At 44.4% G+C, this 20,889-nt stretch overlaps 1 protein-coding gene across 3 annotated transcripts in view; it reads left to right on the top strand.

Moving 5' to 3' along the window:
* Window positions 1–20,889, top strand: part of oca2 (oculocutaneous albinism II) — a 546,813-nt gene that overhangs the window by 271,306 nt on the left and 254,618 nt on the right. For all 3 annotated transcript variants that reach the window (XM_068032789.1, XM_068032790.1, XM_068032791.1), the window contains exons 12-13: window positions 3,442–3,498; window positions 17,340–17,464. In XM_068032789.1, coding sequence (XP_067888890.1) covers window positions 3,442–3,498; window positions 17,340–17,464 — 182 coding nt within the window. The remainder of the gene's footprint in view (window positions 1–3,441; window positions 3,499–17,339; window positions 17,465–20,889) is intronic.

Raw genomic sequence — 20,889 nt, forward strand, 5'->3', positions numbered from 1 at the left:
CATGAGCCTCCTCCCACCCTCTTCATCTAACCCTAACTGCATATCCTTCTATTATCTTCTCCCTCATGTACTTCATTCGAACAATTTCTGTTTTTATTTCAGACTTTTAATGCTTGCAGTTTTTAAAAAAAGATTTTTCTACCCCTGGGTTAAGCAAAACTTGGAAACAAAATGTTTTATTGTTGCCATTTGGAGTTGTTGCTATGTTCCAATACAATGTGAAGAGAGATGAGCTTCATAAGGAAGCAAAAGGTTAAGGTTGGCATCCTAGAGTTTTATGGGCAGTCATAAATAAGGAAACCAACCTGATCTGTTGCCAGTGCTGTTTATGGAAGGGACAAGATGACAATCAGTCCATGTCCTTTGTGAGCAACTTATTTGTGCTTCAGAAACTTTGCAAATTCAGCACAGCCAAATGAAAAGGCATCAGTTGTGGCTTGGGTCATAGGCCAGGGTTTTCTACTTGTGTACACATGGTTTGGATCTATTTAATTTTAATGGACAAGAAAATTCAGGCTGGCTAGTGCAGAAGTGAAATATCCAGAAACTGTTGAATGATCCTAATAGCCATCCTTCTGAAATATATCAAAGGTGCAATCCTGATCATGCCCTAGTAAATAATAATTTTAAAAAATCCTTCTGAAACAATAGCAGAATCCCATGTAGCTTTCAAATTGGATAATCCCCATCTGGCCTGTTGGAGTTTTCAATCTCACGAGACGCTTTTGAAAGCTGCTGCCGCCCCATTCATTTCTGAGGATAATTTTTAAGTGTGTCATTCAATATACTAACATATGCGTGTTACAGCCCTACAGATCAAACTACAAAATGATTACAATTTTGATTGATCGCGTATAAACAAGTTAAGGATGCTTCTGTTTGTTTACTTTTCTGTATACAGTCCAAAACTCGGAAACTGGAGCCTTTCTACCTTGTATGGTTCAGTTCCACATGAGTAATTGTGTATATGATCATGTAATTGATAGGGATGAAAAAAAATGATTTTGCCTGTAATTCTCTCTCTGTCTTACTTGGAAGTGGTGACATGCCAAACTGAATCCAATTGCAATCTATTACAGCTGAGATCTGCTAACTTAGCACACATTACAGATTGCAACTGGGGCCTTTCTGGGAGGCACTGCAGACTTTCATCAGGTCTCTTTTATGTTGAAATTCCAACATGGGAGAGTTAAAGGGGAGAATTTTTGAATCACATTGGAGGCGGGACTGGAGGCAGATGGCTTGGAAATTGGTGTCGGAGAACAATGTGCTGGTTTGCCAGCGTGTTCCTGCCCCGGCCCATTTTGGTAGAGGCAGGTTCGGGAGGTGGGGGGTGGTGACAGTTACCTGCCTGGAACTGGCAGGTAGCCTATTAAGGCAATTAAAGGACCAATTAAGCCAATGTTCTGTGGCTGACTGGAATTTTCAGGCCGAAGCCCAGTCGAAGCATGGAGGTGGCTTCTCGGCAGCAGGGGGCCAGTGCTCCAGGATTTAAAAAAATCTCCTCCCACCCCCAACCTCAGCCGGCATACCGAGATGGCCATAGCTGCAGCTGCAGGCCACCCTGTGAAGGGATTTCGCCTCCACACTGGCGGTCACACAGCTGTGGCTATTTTTTCTTTGAGAAATGATGAAGTGTGCTCAGAGGATACCTCCATCTTGAGGCACCTTCTCTCTCTCTCCTACCTACATTGGCTGCCTCCTTTTACCCCTCCGGCGTCGGCATCCCACCTTAGTTGGATGGTGAGGCACCCTCTGGGCACTGATTAACTATGATTCAGAATTGTGTCCTGCCTCAGATGCTGATGCAGTGCAGGGTCGTGACCCGGAAATGCTTCTGACGTTGGGGTCCTGACCCCAAAACAACAATTCTGCCCAAAATAAAAACAAAAGACACTTGAAAATTCCTGTATTTTAAAAATTTATCAAAACAGTTCTGATTTAATACAGAAACTGACAGAAATAAACACTTTGCATTTTTGTATTCTGTGGCAAACAGGAACATTAACAGTGAATTAATGAAAAAATAAAGATCTCTCCCTTATTTCAGTTACCTTCCTGTCTCCAATTATTAATTTTAGAGGGAATTGTGCAGGCAGGTAATAGAACAGATCTATGATAATATTTCACAGTCCCATTTTAAAAGTTTTTAATCTCAAACATATTGTCTGTGCAATTGATGAAACCACAATGGTGCGTTTAAGTTTATTAAACACCAGGACAGAGGCAGATGCTTTAGATAAGATTAAAAAAAACTCAGATTTTTTGTACAAATGGAGAAATATCCATTCCAATATTCCTGAGACTGCACAAAATATGTCTGTATGTAGGTGAGAGGGAGAGATGATTGTTCACCACAGTTTCCATCCTTTATGGAGAGGCTCCATCATAAATGATTGAGATCAGGACACTTCCACAGCTGAAATTGTTAAATATGTTTATATATGCTTTGTAAATCTATATCTGTGCATGCATATCTGTAGTTTGACACATGCAAAATATATGCTTTAGGCAGGGAGTGGATCATTATGGAACATTACACACAGAAATAAGCTATTAGGTCTATTATGCCTAAATTCAGGTGTATTCAAAGTGCCCATTGCCTCTGGTTCCATCCCTTGTACTTTTTTTTCTCTTGCACTGAACTTAATTATACTATCATTTCTGTTTCTCAAATGCTGTCCTACATTTAGTACATTTTAAACCAAGGTTTAACGTCGCATCTGAAAGATGGCACTTCCAACAGTGCAGCACCCCCTCAGTACTGCAGTAAAGTTTCTGGTGTGGGGCTTGAGTCTACAACCTTTCTGACTGAGAGGCAAGATTGCCTATGACCACTGAGCCACAGCTGACACTAAAAAGGAAGCCTAAAAATCTAGATGGAGAAAAAATAAAAGTTAAACATAATCTTGACTATAATCAAATGTTAGAAAATAAAGTTACTTTCCATACAATTTTAACACGATCTTTTATGCCAAGTGGTTAACATCTCCTTTAAAATAGAAAAGACTTAGATTTTCACCTAATGCTCTCAGTAGCCCTTGATTTCACACCCACTCACGTTAATGGAAAGAAATCATAGGCTGGTGAGGGCAGAAGTGAAAAACCCCGGCCAAAGTAATTTCATGCCAATGTGGTGAACACAGAGTAATTTCTGGATTTATGCCAATGTGGAATGTCTTGCAGGCCACTTCACCCTACTTGATTCAAACACAATGTACGAACTATTGTTAATAAAATTGGGCAAATGAGATTATAGTTCATAGTGTCGTGTATTGAAAAGCATTCTAGGTTTCTGTCATTTATTTTTAGCTGTTATTTGCTGTACCAGTTAGAACTTTATAAGCTAAAGTCACTTTGAGGAAAAATTGTAAGACATGTCAGTCGAAAGTCAAACTATGAAATCAATGTCCTTCACCCATTGTGCTTTTTTTTATATAGATGATTTTGGTGGCGATATTTTCAGAAACTGGTTTTTTCGATTACTGCGCTGTCAAGGTGAGTGGGAAAAGTTTTATTTGCCTCAGCTCTGATAAGAAGAGCCAAGCAAATGTCCTGGTGGCTTCTGATGAATTTGTTAGCTTGTGCTTTCTACTGTTCGGTGACTAATGAACACAAGTAGAGAAATGAAGGGAGGAATTTTTAATCCCACAAAATGGGCAGGTTTGAGTTGGGTGGGACGTTAAAATATTAAAACATCTGAATCCTGTCTGCAACTCGCCTTCAACCTGCCTACTTCCTGTTTTAATGGCAGTGGGACAGTGGGGCAGGCAACTAACATGCTCACATGAGGCAATTTAAATATAATGAGTCTGCATGTCTCATATTAAACCACCATTTTCAATTTAACCCTGGCCGGCTGAATTTTCCCAACCTTGGGAAACCTTCCGTCTAAAGGGAGGTGAGGACTGCCAGATCCTTGGGGTAAGTTCCTTTCCACTTACCTGCTGATTACCTTCTTCACCACGTGCCCCTCAGCAGCCCCCCCGCACCCCGCCTCACGTGCGATCGGACACCCTTCTGATCTCCTCTAAGAATCGTCCAATCTCTCCCCCCACCCCAACCCTACACCGTTCCAATTGCCCCTCCATCTTTCCAATCTCCTCCATAAGGCTCCAATCTCCTCTGTGAGGCCTCCGATCTACACCCATCCTCAGACCCTTCCTGATCGCCCCTCCCCAACCCTTCTGATCTCCCACTGATACATACCTCCCCAGTGTTGCCTGGCTCCACAACATGATCACCCTCTGCTCCAGCCTCCTCAGTCTTTCTCGGCTTCAGATTCCAATCTTCCTCCCGCCCCCCCATCCTCAAGCCTCCCTGACCTTCTCTGGCTTCAGACTCTAATCTCCCGCCCCCACTCCCCACCCCCACTCCCCCAGGCCTCGCCGGTTCCTCTTCATTCCCCAACTGCGGCCTGCTGATGGCCTCTCTGCCAACGGCCAGCCAATGTGGCCGCCTGCAGTCAGGAAATGGAGGCCAAAAGTACTAATCAGGTACTGCCGTTAAATTCAGCAGGTCCTTTGGGAAACCTCTTCTTCTTGGTTTCCCAACCTAAAACCAGCTTCCTCGCTCCCTCCCCGAGTTAATAGCCAGCCCAAAGAATAGAGTTCAGAATTTAAAAGAGCATCCTTCACATATAGTTTTTGCTTAATATAGGAGACAAAGTCCACAAGGCCACAAAAACTCATAATAAAATTTGCAGATGATTTCGGCAGTCCTTTGTGCATCTTCAGTAAATGGCAGAACCCTTAGGAGTATTGACAGGCAGAGAGATCTGGGCGTACAGGTCCACAGGTCACTGAAAGTGGCAACGCAGGTGGATAAGGTAGTCAAGAAGGCATACGACATGCTTGCCTTCATCGGTCGGGGCATAGAGTATAAAAATTGGCAAGTCATGCTGCAGCTGTACAGAACCTTAGTTAGGCCACACTTAGAATATTGCATGCAATTCTGGTCACCACACTACCAGAAGGATGTGGAGTTTTTGGAGAGGGTACAGAAGAGGTTTACCAGGATGTTGCCTGGTCTGGAGGGTATTAGCTATGAGGAGAGGCTGGATAAACTCAGATTGTTTTCACTGGAACGACGGAGGTGGAAGGGCGACATGATAGAGGTTTACAAAGTTATGAGTGGCATGGACAGAGTGGATAGTCAGAAGCTTTTTCCCAGGGTGGAAGAGTCAGTTACTAGGAGACATAGGTTTAAGGTGTGAGGGGCGAAGTTTAGAGGGGATGTGCGAGACAAGTTCTTTACACAGAGGGTGGTGAGTGCCTGGAACTTGCTGCCGGGGGAGGTGGTGGAAGCAGGTACAAGAGCGACGTTTGAGGCATCTTGACAAATACATGAATAGGATGGGAATAGAGGGATATGGACCCCGGAAGTGCAGAAGGTTTTAGTTTAGACAGGCATCAAGATCAGTGCAGGCTTGGAGGGCCGAATGGCCTGTTCCTGTGCTGTACTGTTCTTTGTTCTTTGTTCATTGAAGCACTTGGTGATAAGGGTTGTACAGTTAGAGAGCTGTAGTAATATGCTCTAGCGAACTGGATTATTTGCAAAATAATTAAAATTTGCTATGCCACATGCAGGAGATTATTGTAGTTTATCACTTATAACACGACGATATGTATAAATACATATTCCAATACAGGAGAGCTTTTTGAATGAGGTTTTAAATGATTACTTTTCATCTGTGTTCACTATGGAGAAGGACAATGTAGGTGTAGAGATCGGGGGGGGGGGGTGGTGGGATTGTGATATATTTGAACAAATTAGCATTGAAAGGGAGGAAGTATTAGCTGTTTTAGTGGGCTTAAAAGTGGATAAATCCCCAGACCCAGATGAGATGTATCCCAGGCGGTTATGTGAGGCAAGGGAGGAGATAGCAGGGGCTCTGACACAAATATTCAAATCCTCTCTGGCCACAGGAGAGGTACCAGAGAACTGGATGACAGCGAATGTGGTACCATTATTCAAGAAGGGTAGCAGGGATAAACCAGGTAATTACAGGCCGGTGAGTCTAACATCAGTGGTAGGGAAACTATTGGAAAAAATTCTGAGAGACAGGATTAATCTCCACTTGGAGAGGCAGGGATTAATCAGGGAGAGTCAGCATGGCTTTGTCAGGGGGAAATCGTGTCTAACTAACTTGATTGAATTTTTCGAGGAGGTGATCAGATGTGTAGATAAGGGTAAAGCAGATGCTGTAGTCTGCATGGACTTCAGTAAAGCTTTTGATCAGGTCCCGAATGGGAGATTGGTTTAGAAGGTAAGAGTTCATGGAATCCAGGGCAATTTAGCAATTGGATCCAAAATTGGCTCAGTGGCAGGAGGCAGAGGGTGAATGTTGAGGGTTGTTTTTGCGAGTGGAAGCCTGTGACTAATGGTGTACCGCAGGGATTTGCACTAGGACCCTTGCTGTTTGTAGTGTACATTAATGATTTAGACGTGAATATAGGAGGTATGATCAGTAAGTTTGCAGATGACACGAAAATTGGTGGTGTTATATATAGTGAGAAGGAAAGCCTTAGATTATAAGACGATATAGATGGGCTAGTAAGATGGGTGGAGCAGTGGAAAATGGAATTTAATCCTGAGAAGTGTGAGGTGATGCATTTTGGGAGGACTAATAAGGCAAGGGAATATACAATGGGTGGTAGGACCCTAGGAAGTACGGAGGGTCAGAGGGACCTTGATATACTTGTCCATAGATCACTGAAGGCAGCAGCACAGGTAGATAAGATGGTTAGGAAGACATTTGGGATACTTGCCTTTATTAACCTGGGCAGAGAATATAAGAGCAGGGAGGTTATGATGGAGCTGTATAAAATGCTAGTTAGGCCACAGCTGGAGTACTGTGTACAGTTCTGGTCACCATACTATAGGAAGGATGTGATTGCACTGGAGCGGGTGCAGAGGAGATTCACCAGGATGTTGCCTGGGCTGGAGCATTTGAGCTATGAAGAGAGACTGGATAAGCTAGGGTTGTTTTCCTTAGAGCAGAGAAGGCTGGGGGGACCTGATTGAGGTATACAAAATTATGAGGGGCATAGATAGGGTAGTTAGGAAGAAAATTTTTCCCTTAACGGAGGTGTCAATAACCAGGTGCATAAATTTAAGGTAAGGGGCAGGAGGTTTAGAGGGGATTTGAGGAAAAAAAATTTCACCCAGAGGGCGGTTGGAGTCTGGAACACACTGCCTGAAGGGGTGGTAGAGGCAGGAACCCTCGTAACATTTAAGAAGTATTTAGATGAGTACATGAAATGCCATAACATACAAGGCTATCGGCCAAGTGCTGGAAAATGAGATTAGAATAGATAGGTGCTTGATGGCTGGCACAGACACGATGGGCCGAAGGGCCTGTTTCTGTGCTGTATAACTCTATGATGCTATGGCACTGTCGGGTTACATGGCTACACATTACTACTAATTCTATTGTGCTGAACAGACTTCAAGTAGTTCTGCACCAGTCAGCATCTGCATGACATATGGTGCGTATAATCAAGAGAAATACTTGACAAATGCATTATTGTAGTGTGTCAGGAAAATGAATCTGGATCAAGAGAAATGAGGAAGAAAAAATTGTGAAATGGATGTAGAGTGGCGCCTCAGTCGAACAAGAATTTATGAATAATATGTGTTTACATGTTTCTGAAATGAGTTTGGCTACATTTGAATAGCACTTGAGATTATAGGCATTACTGTATTCTGATTGTGTGAGCTGTGTTTTGTAAGTAGGAGACAGCTTTAAATCCTATAGTTCTGGGAACTTTTCTTTGTAATGGCTGTTAGCAGCTTGCTGCAAAGTCAAGGTGAGACATTGCCCAGTGGCTGAAATTGTAGGTTGCACGGGGTTTGTAACTGGAGGGTGAGAATTCCTAATTGTTCCCTTTCAATATAGAAATTGCCATTGTCAGTATCACGAGAGAAGCTGCATTTATGTAGTATCTTCTGCAATCTTGGGATACCCCAGAATACTTTACGGAATATGGAGTACTTTTGAAGTGTAATCATTGTAGTAAAGTAGAAAATGCAGCAGCCAATTTTGGCTCAGCAAGGTCCCAAAAACACCACTGAGATAATGACAGATCATTTCGTTTCAGTGTCGTTGTTTGTGTGATAAATATTGGTTAGGACACCAGGAGAGAACTCCCGTGCTCTTTTTCAAATAATGTGATGTAATATTTTGGGCTAAAAATTGCTTGTGGCCCATTAGCGGACGTTGGGGTTTTGATGTGTGATTATCCCACACCCGATGCAAGTGTGCAGGCAGCACGCAAACTTTGTGCTGCCTGCCCATTTCCATGATTGTGGCGTGCAGCCCTGTGCTAAATACACGCTCAGCAGCGTGCCCAGGTTTGTGCGACTCTGGCACCAAATAAAGCTAGCCTGTACTTCTTAAAGCCAGCCTGCACCTCTTAAAGGCATTCTGGCTGCAGCTGGTAATGGAAATGTCTGCAAATTTCAGAAGGAAGGAAGAGGAGCAATGGAGCAATAGACCAGCGAGAGGGCACCTAAGCCCTCTAATGCATTGCAGGAGATGGAAAAGAGAAGAAGGGTCATCTTTTTGCAAGGGGCTAGAATGCCCTCCAGGAAGACACTTAAAAGGGGAATGGGAGCATATAGCCATGGAGGTCAATGAAAGGAGTCTGGCACCAAGGACCTGGATGGAGTGCCACAAATAGTTCAGTGACCTCACTCAAGTGGTGAATGTCTGTTAAAGCATCTTCAAATGCCATCTCTTACCAACCTCACCAGCAAACTCCCACATTGCTCAATGTGCTGCAGCTCCATCAATCACTCATTAACAATCTCTAGCAATAAGGATTCATGTCTCACGTTCAGATGTTCCACCTCACCTTCACACTGCTGCCCTCCTCACAACCACATCTTGCAGCTTCCACATACTGCCAGCTGTTCAGCTATGACCAGCACATCTCCCAAACGCATTGCACCACCCTCATTGTCACATTTCCTTCTTTCGCAAGACAAGGTGGCACATAACAGGAGGGAGCAACAGAGAACCAGCAATGGACAGGCACAGCTGCATCTCCTCTGCCCCTTGGAGGAGGTGGTGTTCCCCGAATTATTGGTGTGGCAGTGATGTTGCAACCAGTGTCGCTGAAACCATCCAAGATGGCAGTATGTTCCTGCCTCATGTACATTCCCAAATCCCACTTCACCCTCATCCCGCCATCTGGTATGAAGTGCAGTCTGCAGATGGTATGATCAAGCCGCTCTTGCATTCCACCCAGCCCCCACCTTTGCTTCATCCCTTTTGCATTTATGCGTTCAGATACCCAAGACCTGCTGCCTGGCCAACCACTGCAGCCTGACGACGAAGGGCGAGAAGAAGAGCAGATGTCTGATGAAGAAGCACCATCACTTGATCTGATGCTCACAGCCACCAGCTCAGATATATCGGTACTGTGCGTACTTTAGAAGGTAGCATAGAGTCAGGATTGGCATGTGGTGAGTCACATGGCATGGGTGGACTGCAGCAAAGCAGGGCGGTGGTGGGGGGACGGGAGGATGGGTGGAATAATACATGTGTCAGCTCCCCAGAGGGTGAGTTCACAGATGAGTTCTGCTTCAGAGTAATCAGAGGAAGACTTCAATGAGGTGGCATACAGGAAAAGGCTGATAGGCAACAGCAATGTTTGGTGCATTGCCAGAAAGCCTGTTGCTACTGTCAAGGAGCATGTAGGAGTCCAGCTCCAACTTAGCACAGGGCTTTGTGCAGGGCCTGGAACCCATGCTTTCCAACGTGGAAGCATTGGCCAACTCTACTTGTGGACCCAGCTGCGATGCAGCATCTGATGGCTGATGTTTCAGCTTCCATTGCAGCACAGGAGGAGGCCACTGAATACATCAGTGCTGCAGTGGAGACTCAGACAGAGGTCATAAGATCCCTGCTTGTTACCATGTAGGCTCAGACTGCTGCCATCAAGGCTGCAGAAGGCATCTGCAGTCTCCCACACTGAACATTAGTGGCATTTCTCCAGCCATGCTGCAGTCACTGGGGTAGCAGAGCAGGCGCTAGGCCAGGCAAAAGCACCTGTATGCAGGCACAAGAGTGAAAGTTGAATATTGTATGTATTATTGGAAGTGTTGATGGATAAAGTTGGTATGGAATGGTTGTTTTGTGGTGTCTTTTATTTTTGGAGTTTGGCCAAGAGGATGCTGTGATGATGCATAACAGAGGGAGGGAAAGGTGGGGAAGTGTGGAGTTACAGTGATGCGGGAATATTTTCAGCGGAATTGGAGTCTGATGAGATGCCCATGGACAGCTCATCTGGAGCGATGATCTCCCTGGCGCCTCCTCCTCCACCTGAGCTGGTAGCTGAAGGTCTGATGGCAGGGGCAGTGGTTGCGAGGTTATGGAGATTGCAGCAGACCACCACAATTTACAATACAACACCAGCATGAATTGGAGGAGGACTCCTCTCGAGCGGTCAGATGGTGGAACCGTTGTTTTAGGATGCCGATACTTTGTTCCACAATGTTCCTGGTTGATTCATTGGCTGTGATTGTAGGAGGGCTGTCCACATGTATTCGGGTGGCAGAGGGGAAATGAGCTACGTGTACAGCAGGTAGCACTTGTCTTTGAGCAGCCACCCTCTGGTTCGTCATCGTGGCTCGAAGATGCAGGGAATGATTGACTGACGCAGGATAAGAAAGAGCATTGTGGCTGCTGCAAGGATAGCAGGCATTCACCGACATGATAGCCTGGGCGTGGTCGCACACCAACTGCACATTCAGGGAGTGGAGCCCTTTGCAGTTCTGCTACATTCTCCCCATTGTGTGGTGCCCACAGAGCCACATGCATACAGTCGATGCCTCCCCGCACCATTGAGAAGACTGCTACCCTGGCAAAACCATGTGCCCACTCCTCCTGCTTCTTTCTGCTTAGAGAGAAGACAATGAAGTCCCTTCTCTTTGTGCCCAAGCCCTCAGTGACCTCCCTGATACAGTGTTGCACAGCGAACTGAGAGATGTTGGCGATGTCACCGGCTTCAGCCTGGAAGGATCCTAAAGCACAGAAACTGAAGGGCATTGGCAGCAGCATCCTTGCCCTGCTCTGTGGCACAGTTCTGGTTCGAGAAGGTAGCATAGTTTAGTGACTACCACCTTGGTGAAGCACAGCTGCCTCAGAAACAATTGCTGGCTGAGGTGGAAATAGGAGAAGTGCTCTCTGAATACCCTGCATGGGTAAGGCCTTCTGCAGAGGGACCTTCTCCTCCTCACTTTGCTTTTGCTTCTCCTCCATCTCGCTGTCATGCTGCAGCCAAAAAGGAACTATAACAACAGCCCCCGTGGCTGGGAGCAAATTTTCTGCTCAGAGGCCTTTAAAATGCACTCCCTCCTTGCAAATGTCCAGAACCACTCTTTTATGTCTCAAAGAACTAGTGTGAGCTTCTCCAACATGCAGTACAAAGTACTTAAATGACTCTGCATCAAAAGAAAATCAAAAGCACCTCATCTGTTCAGCTGTGGGTGTTTAAAAGAGGGTGTTAACAGGATCTGCAAGGTCCAAAATGGCAGGTCGGGCACCAAACCAATTTTAGGCGTTGACTGACATCAACTTCTGACATGCACATGGGAAATCCGTGATATCGCCCTTCCTAACATGGCAATCGATGCAAGCCATGCCGGAAGTTGTTGGGAGTGGATCCTCACCATATTTTTCAGTCCAGGCTCCCATAATGAAACCAACAGTGGTCTTTATCTCCAGCTGAGAGAGGAGACAGGAACTCAGTTTAACATCTCATCCAAAGGGCTGTACCTGTGATAGAGCAGCCTAAGTACTGCACTGGAGTATCAGCCTAGATCAGTGGTTCCCAAACATTTTTGGTTGAAGGATCCCTTTTCATATGGATTGGTAATCATGGTCCTCACCCCCGCTCCCCCGCAGCCCATAATGATAATACTATGTAATACGGAAGTGCTGTGTGTAAAGTGTGTTTTGACAGTGCTTTTAAGAAAACAGGCATTTACTTACAGATATCAGAGGGTTGGGTGTGCCTGCTTCTCACTGAAGATTCTATCATTGGCAGGAGCAGGAAGAGGGCAGGAGCATGGGGGGACCAGAGTATGGAGACAGCAGGAGGAACTCAGGAGGAGAGCAGCAGCAGGGAGGTTGATGGGAGCAGAACATGTCTCTGGTCGCCACTGATTCGATTATTCTTGACTATGGCACCCTGGGGTGGTTGTCCACCTGTAAGGCTGGACCTAGGTTGCGGACCCCAATTTGAGAACCACAGGTGTAGATTACATGTTCAAGTCTCTGGCACAGGATTGAACCAAGGACCTTCTGGCTGCAAGATGAAATTGGTCACTGTGCCAAGGCTGACACCCACAAAGCTGCTAATGGATGGATGCTGAGCACTTCTCTATTCACTATTTCACCAGAGAGATGAATGCCTTTGTTATAATTGCAGATAGAAGCATGCCGTATGAGCGCATGAGTGCATTGGTAACAGCAGTTTCTGCTTTTTGGGTTCTTTCTGTGTTTCTCTCTGCATTAAGGTAGAGTCCACTAGTCATTCAGTGTGTATATCTGAAAGGTCCTTCCAAACCCTCACTCACATTGTCTGCCATTAATTTCTTTCACGCTTCTCTTCAAGATTTCACTGCAGAACTACGTTGCAAAGGCCAAATAAGTTATGGCACTCCACTAGTTACATCTTTCCAACCTGAAAAAGACCCATTAATCTTGACTCTCTGTCTTCTGTGAGTTCGCCAATCCTCAATCCATGCTAATACATTACCCCCCAATACCGTGCGCTCCTATCTTGTTGAATTATCTTTTATGTGGCACCTTATCGAATGCCTTCTGGAAATCTAAATATACTACATCTACTGGTTCCCCTTTATCAACTTTGCTCGTTATATCCTCAAAGAACTCTAGCAAATTTGTCAAACATTATTTCCCTTTCACAAAACCATGTTGACTCTGTTTGTTCCATTAAGCTTTTCTAAATGTCCTGCTATTTCTTCCTCAATAATTTTGCCAATGACCGATATTAGGCTGATGGCCTATAGTTTCTTGCTTTTTGTCTCCCTCCCTTCTTGAGCAGGGGCATCATGTTAGTGGTTTTCCAATCCGCTGGGACCCTCCCGGAATCCAGCGAGTTCTAGAATATTTCGACCAAATTATTAACTAAATATTGAACAAAATGTAGACTGAGATTTGCCTGATTACAAAGGGAATATGCGATGCGTATTTTTTCCCGCCGTGTTGCACATTGTGCTGTAATAGTGATTAGAATACCAAACCTTGTCTATGGTTCCTTCAAAAAGATTGAATGACACCCGAACATCTGTGATTGAAAAAGAGCTTTATATAAACAAGCAGGCTATTGATCAAGTTGCTGTCTCTATCCCAGGGAGAACAGGGTTGATATCTTGCGTTCTGCATGTATGATGGCTCATTGATGCATACTGACAGCTTAACAAAGTACCAAGTTCAACTGTCTGAGTCAATAGGTGTTTAAAATTTTGAAGGGTTGTGATAGTGTAAATAAGGAGAAACTGTTTCCACTGCCATTACGGTCAGTAACCAAAGGATTTACGATAATTGGCATAAGAATGAGAGGGAAGATGAGGAAACTTTTTTATGCAGTAAGTTGTTATGATCTGGAATGCACTGCCTGAAAGAGTGGTGGGAGCAGATTTAGTGTTAAGTTTCAAAAGGGAATTGAATATTTACTTGGAAAGGAAAAAGAAGCTGGGCTATGGGGAAAGAGCGGGTGAGTGGAACTAATTGGATAGGTCTTCCAAAGAGCCGGCACAGGCACAGTGGGTTGAATGGCTTCCTTCTGTGCTGTACTATTTTGATTCTATGATTTTCTGATAAATGTACTTACAAGAAACTCATCCGTACTCAATCTCTTCTCTGTTTCTAGTATATTTTCTTTTGATAAAGGCTTTGCTGCTTACACTATTGCACAATATTTTCTTCCCCTCATTCCTTATCCCTCCAGTTACCTCCCCTCCTGTCCTGAACGTGCTGATCCATAGTGAGTATGGTTCCATTGGTGTTGGTAACATAGCCTAGACAATTGAGTGTTGGAGAGTTACTTTATCATAAGGGGGCAATGGGCCAATCTGTTTCTGTCCTTGCCTGATGCATGTTTGCATGTAACACACATGCACACGTGTACCATTTCCACCAACAGTCATTGATGAATAATCCGGAGATGGTCTCCTTGCTGATTTCTCCACTTTTATTGCCCTCAGCAGTGAATTTCTCACACAAGCCATCAGGGATTTCATTGCATTCTGTTAATCATCTAGGGATTTCAAACTATAAAGATTAAAAGCACAGCCCAGATTTTTTCTTTCAGCTTTTCTACACCTATTGCTCATTCTATCTCATCCTCTCGTGTACAGATCTATATTTTAAGAGTTGACAGGCAGTGATGAAAGTTTAAAGAAATGATTTGTTCTCACGATTATGGATAATGCTGGTAAGGCTCTGTTTATTGTCTATTCCTAGTTGCCCTTTCTGCTCTTCTTCAGCTGCTATAGTACTTGCGGTGATGATACTCACACAATGTTGTTAGGTTATTGGCTCAGTGAGAGTGAAGGAATGATGAAGCACGTCCGAGTCGGCATGGTGTGCGATTTGGAGACATTTCTGTATTTGCCCATCTCAGGTGGTAGAGGCTGCTGGACGGGAAGTGTTGAAGTAACCTTTGTGAGCTGCTGTAGTGCATCCTGGTGATCATATATGCTGCAGCCACAGTACACCAATGATGGAACAGTTGGTTATAGAGGCAAGTAGCAGGGACGACAATCAAAGGGACTGCTGCATCCCAGATGGTGTTGAGCTTCTTTAGTATTGTTATGGTTACATCCATCCAGAGAAGTGGTGAGTATTCCATCACACCCCTAACCTTTACCTTGTTGATGGTGAGGCTTTGAGGGGTCAGGAGATGAGCCACTCATCGCAGGGTATCCAGCCAGTACTGTGCTCTTCTGTTCATGGTGTTAGTATCGCTGGATCGGGTTAAACTATTAGTCAGTGACAACCGCCAAGATATTGATAGTGGGAAGCTCACTGATTGTGGCGCTGTTGAAGGCCAGGCAGATGCTGTTGGGCTTTTTGTTATGGGTAAAGGTAATTGTCTGGGATGTACATGGTGTGAACATTACCAACCACTTGTAAACTGAAGCCTGGATATTATCCAGGTCCATCTGTAGCTGCCATGGGCTGCTTTATTACTTAAATATGCTAAAGATAATCATTTGAAACAGCTGAACTTTCAAGATGGTTCCTAAACTGATAGACACTGATAGAGACTTATTTGCAGATTGGGAATGCTTTAACTTGAAACATGTAAGTAAATGCGAAATTGAATTTAGCACTGATGCCAGGGTAGCTTGGTCTATGAATAATATGGATCTACTTATCAGCAGTTAGCTTTAATTCAATTCCAAATCATGCTTTCCTGTAATTAGCATTGCTACAAGAAAAAGAAAAAGAATCAACCAACAAAGATGTGATTGTAATGTAGCTAGTTATGAAACAAAGGGATGGCCAAAAGAAAAATCTGACTGAATTTTAATTTTCTTCTTTCATTTTCATGTATTAATTGAAACAGAAGCACTCTATTTAATGATAGCTTCAAGGAGTGCCAGTATATTACAGAGTGGTTTCAAGTAGTTGCACTGGCCCAGATTTTGCTGGATAGGGGTATTAGTTCGACTTTTTCCCTCACCATTCAGCTTGAAAATGGTTTTCCCTGCAAATCGCTGGAATTGCAAACTGGTAACTGAATGAGACACCGCAGTTTAAATTGTTCCCTTTCTGGACTGGAGAGGTTGAATGGCATTGCAGGAACATAACTCTACTCATTTAAAGGTACATACACTGTTAAGGAGCAGCCCTGACTTTCTGTAGCGAGTTTAATTTGCAATCAATGTGCAAATGCGGCAATTTCATGAGACTCACGAGGAGTCATAGAGTTATGCAGCACAGAAACAGGCTCTTCGGCCCACCGTGTCTGCACTGGCCATCAAGCCTATCTATTCTAATCCCATATTCCAGCACTTGGCCCATAGCCTTGTATGTTACAGCGTTTCAAGTGCTCATCTAAATACTTCTTAAATGTTGAGACTTCCTGCCTCTACCACTCCTTCAGGCAGTGTGTTCCAGATTCCAACCACCCTCTAGGTGAAATTTTTTCCTCAAATCCCCTCTAAACCTCCTGCCTCTTACCTTAAATCTATGCCCCCTGGTTATTGACACCTCCGCTAAGGGAAAAAGTTTCTTCCTATCTACCCTATCTATGCCCCTCATAATTTTGTATACCTCAATCAGCCTCAGCCTTCTCTGCTCTCAGGAAACAACCCTAGCCTATCCAGTCTCTCTTCATAGCTCAAATGCTCCAGCCCAGGCAACATCCTGGTGAATCACCTCTGCACTCTCTCCAGTGCAATCACATCCTTCCTAAAATGTGGTGACCAGAACTGTACACAGTACTCCAGCTGTGGCCTAACTAACATTTTATACAGCTCCATCATAACCTCCCTGCTCTTATATTCTATGCCTTGGCTAATAAAGGTAGGTATCCCCTATGCCTTCCGAACCACCTTATCTACCTGTGCTGCTGCCTTCAGTGATCTATGGACCTGTGCACCAAGGTCCCTCGGACCCTCTGTACTTCCTAGAGTCCTACCATCCATTGTATATTGGAGGTTGAGGGCGAGCTGCTGTTTCGCAAGGCTAACTGTAGAGAGATGCAAATTGTTCAACAGCTTGTGACGATTCACAATTCACAGGGCATCGCTTCCTCATCACAAGTTGCTGGGTGATTTACCCATTAATAATGGTGAGCACTAGTAAAGTCACCATTACTATGACTGTAAAATTTGGACCAATATGAAAGGGGTACCAGTGAGCCATATGGCACATAATTAGAGGCTATTGTGGGTCACACATTGGTCGTTGGCTGTTGGCCGTGCAGTCCTAGGTTCATCTGGTCACGGTGTGGATGTGTGTTTGTGGTATGATGTTACATTGTACGTATCCAGCAAGTAGCGTATTGCCAGTTTGCTGCTGCAGTTTGCATGTGTGAGGCCATGTGAAAATCTTTGTAAAACTCAACCGAAAATGAGGTTATTCACATTGTATCCTACCTTGTAAGAAAATAAACAATGAAATATAATGTGTATATTCAATATCCTGGAAAATGTTCCAAAAATAGTTCAGTGAAATACTACACTCAACGTGCACTAAAAGTAATTTAAAGGACAAAACACTCTATTGAATTCAGCAGCCTTTTATTGTTCTGCAGTTCTGTAAATAAATAGAAAATCTTGTTACTTTCCAGGCTTACCAGCTGTCCAGAGGAAGAATATGGGCCATGATCGTCATTCTGTGTCTCATTGCTGCCATCCTTTCAGCTTTCTTGGACAATGTCACCACAATGCTTATCTTCACACCAGTAACCATAAGGTACTTGCTCTGTATTGTGGCAATATTTTTCACTGGTGCAGTTAGGTGCTTATTCTCCTGGGGGAGTGAGATAGAAATCCAGAGACAATTGAAGTTTAACTGGCCAAATGTGGCTTGTCCCTTTCAAAGGGCACATGAGTAAATCAACAACAACAACTTGCATTTATAGGGCGACTTTAACATGGAAAAACATCTCTAGGTTTCACAGAGGGATAATTTAAAAAAGTTGACATCAAGCCAAAGAAAGAATTAATAGGAAGGTCAAAATTTGGTCAAGGAGGAGAGAGAGGTGGAGCTGTTTAGGGAGGGAATTCAACAGCTGATGCATTGGCAGGGTCACCAATAGTGGAGCAAGGGTGGTGGAGGGTGGAGAGGAATGTGCAAGATGCTAGGGTCAAAGGAATGGATTTGATTGCAACAAAACAACAACTTGTATTTGTATAGCACCTTTAACATAGTGAAATATTCCAAAGCACTTCACAGTAGTGCCCTCAAACAAAATTTGATGCAGCTTAGACAAAGGGTTAAGTTTTAGACAGTGTCTTAAAGGAGGAGAAAGATGTAGAGATGTGGCGAGGTTTAATGTGGGAATTCCAGAGCTTATGATCCAGGCAGCGGAAGGCACGAATGCCAATGGTGCAGTGATTAAAATCAGGGATGTACAAGAGGCCGGAACTGGAGGAGTGCAGAGACCTCTGATGATTGTAAGACTGGACGAGATTACAGAGCTAGAGAGGGGTGGAACCATGGAGGGTTTTGAAAACAAGGATGAGAATTTTAAAACTGAAGCTTTGCTGGATCGGGAGCCAATGTAGATCAGTGAGCACAGGGGTGGTGGGTTAATGGGACTTGTGCGAATTAGGATATGGGCAGCAGAGTTTTGGATGAGCTCAAGTTTATGGTGGGTGCAATGTGAAAGGCCGGCCAGGAGAGTATTAGAATAGTTGAAGTTAGAGATAACAAAGAAATGGATGAGCATTTCAGCAACCATTGAGCTGAGGCTAGGCAGAGATGGGCGATGCTACGCAGGTGGAAGTAAGTGATAGACTTGGTGATGGAGACAATATGGGGTCGAAAGCTCAGCTCGGGGTCAAATAATATGCCAAGGTTGTGAACAGTCTGGTTTAGCCTCAGAGAGAGTGGCTAGGGAGAGCGATGGTGTTGATAGCTGGGGAATGGAGTTTGTGGTAGGGATGACAAGAATGGCTTTGGTCTTCCCAGTATTTAATTGGAGGAAGTTACAGGTCATCCAAGAATGGAAAGGCAGTAGAGGAATTGGGAGAGATGGTGTTGAAGTAAAGCTGGGTGTCGTAGGCATGCACGTGGAACCTGACCCTATGTCTTCAGATGATGTTGCAAAAGGTCATCAGGTAGATGAGGAACAGAAGAGGGCCAACATTAAATTCTTGGGCAGCTTTGAATGTAACGGTGTGGCAGTGAAAAGAAAAAGCATTCCTGAAGATCCATTGTCTACGATTGGGTAGGTTAGGAGTGGAACAAAGCAAGGACAGTCTCATTGAGATGTGAGTTAGAGGAGAGCTGTTAGAGAAGGCTGGTGTGGTCAACCATGTCAAATGTTCCAGAGAGGCTAAGGGAAATGAGGAGGCTAGGAAGCCAAAGGTTTTCTTTGGTCTCCAGGATGATCCTGGAGTAGTTGTTGGACAGGTTTGGCAGAGGAGAGGAGGGCTCACTAGCACTTAATGTCGTACATTCAGATCTGCTGCTGGATGGCTAAACAACATACAGTTAAACAGTTAAAATACAGTCAGATCTGCACCACTGGGATTTGAGAGCGAATGTGGGAGCATTACCAGGAGGAACAGCCAAGATGAGAGAGAACAAAATCTTTACTAGGGACAGGGGCATCAGATCAGGAGTGTGATGGAATACGCTCCACTTGCCTGGATGGGTACAGCTCCAACAACACTGAAGAAGCTCTACACCATCCAGGAAAAAGCAGCCCACTTGATTGGCACCCCATCGACAAACATTCACTCCCTCCACCACCAATGAACAGTAGCAGCAGTGTGTACCATCTACAAGATGCACTGCAGCAACACACCAAGGCTCCTTACACAGCACCTTCCAAACCCATGATTTCTACCACCTAGAAGGACAAGGGCAGCAAATTCATGGGAACACCACCACCTACAAGTTCCCCTCCAAACCACACACCATCCTGACTTGGAACTATATTGTAGTTCCTTCACTGTCGCTGGGTCAAAATCCTGGAACTCCCTTCCTGACAGCACTGTGGGTGTACCTACCCACACGGACTGCAGCGGTTCAAGAAAGCAGATTACCAGCACCTTCTCAGGGGCAAGTAGGGATGTGCAATAAATGCTGGCCTGGCTAGCGACGCCCACATCCCATGAATGAATAAAAAAATGATGCGAGGGAGTGGTAGCACAAATTGATGGTGGCAGAAGTATCATGACAAATGAAGGGCCAAAGGCTAGGCTGTTAGAAATTTGAAAATGTACTTGTAGGTGAAGTGGCGGAGAGCTTTTACCAAGGGCAGTTGCAGAAAGAATTGAGTTTGGATGCAGTAGAGGAAGGCAGGTAGTGGTCAACGACGGTCTTCTTTGTGAATGATATCATGGGAGTAGGGAGACTATGGGAGGTGGCAAGGCCGCAGGGTGACAGTGAGTATGGTAGGGTACTTTATATGGAGAGAAAGATTCAAGGAAGAAAGGAAGACAGTGACAGAGGAGAGAGGACCTGAGGTGGAGATTGGAATCACTGAAGCTAATGAGTCATTCAGAGCAGAGGAGTTAAACAAAGGTAATTACGTAGGCATGAGGACAGATTTGGCCCTAGTGGACTGGGCAGGAAGACTAAAAGGTAGGACAATTGATGAGCAATGGCAGATGTTTAAAGAGGTATTCGATTCCTCCCAATTAAAATATATTCCAGAGAGGAAGATTCTCAGAGGGGGAAAAAAGTCCATGGCTAAGCAAGTAAGTTAAGGATAACATAAAGCCAAAAACTAAGGCATACCATATTGCAAAGGCCAGTGGCAGGCTGGAAGATTGGCAAACTGTTAAAGATCAACAAAGGGTTACTAAAAAAGTAATAAAAAGAGCAAAGGTAAATTATGAAAGAAAACTAGCGCACAATATAAAAACAGATAGCAAAAGCTTCTATAAGTATATAAAAGGGAAGGGAGTAGCTAAAGTGAATGTTAGTCCTTTGGAGGATGAGACTGGAGAGTTAATAGAGGGGAACACAGAAATGGCGGAGACACTAAATCAGTATTTTGCCTCAGTTTTCACAGTGGAGGACACTAGTACCATCCCAATAGTAATAGGTAATGCAGAGGTTATAGAAAGGGAAGAACTTAGAACAATCATCCTCACTCGAGAAAAAGTACTGAGCAAACTATTGGGATTGAAGGCAGACAAGTCCCCAGGGCCTGATGGCCT

This window comes from Heterodontus francisci, chromosome 6 (assembly GCF_036365525.1).
Source record: "Heterodontus francisci isolate sHetFra1 chromosome 6, sHetFra1.hap1, whole genome shotgun sequence".
Classification (NCBI taxonomy): Eukaryota; Metazoa; Chordata; class Chondrichthyes; order Heterodontiformes; family Heterodontidae; genus Heterodontus; species Heterodontus francisci.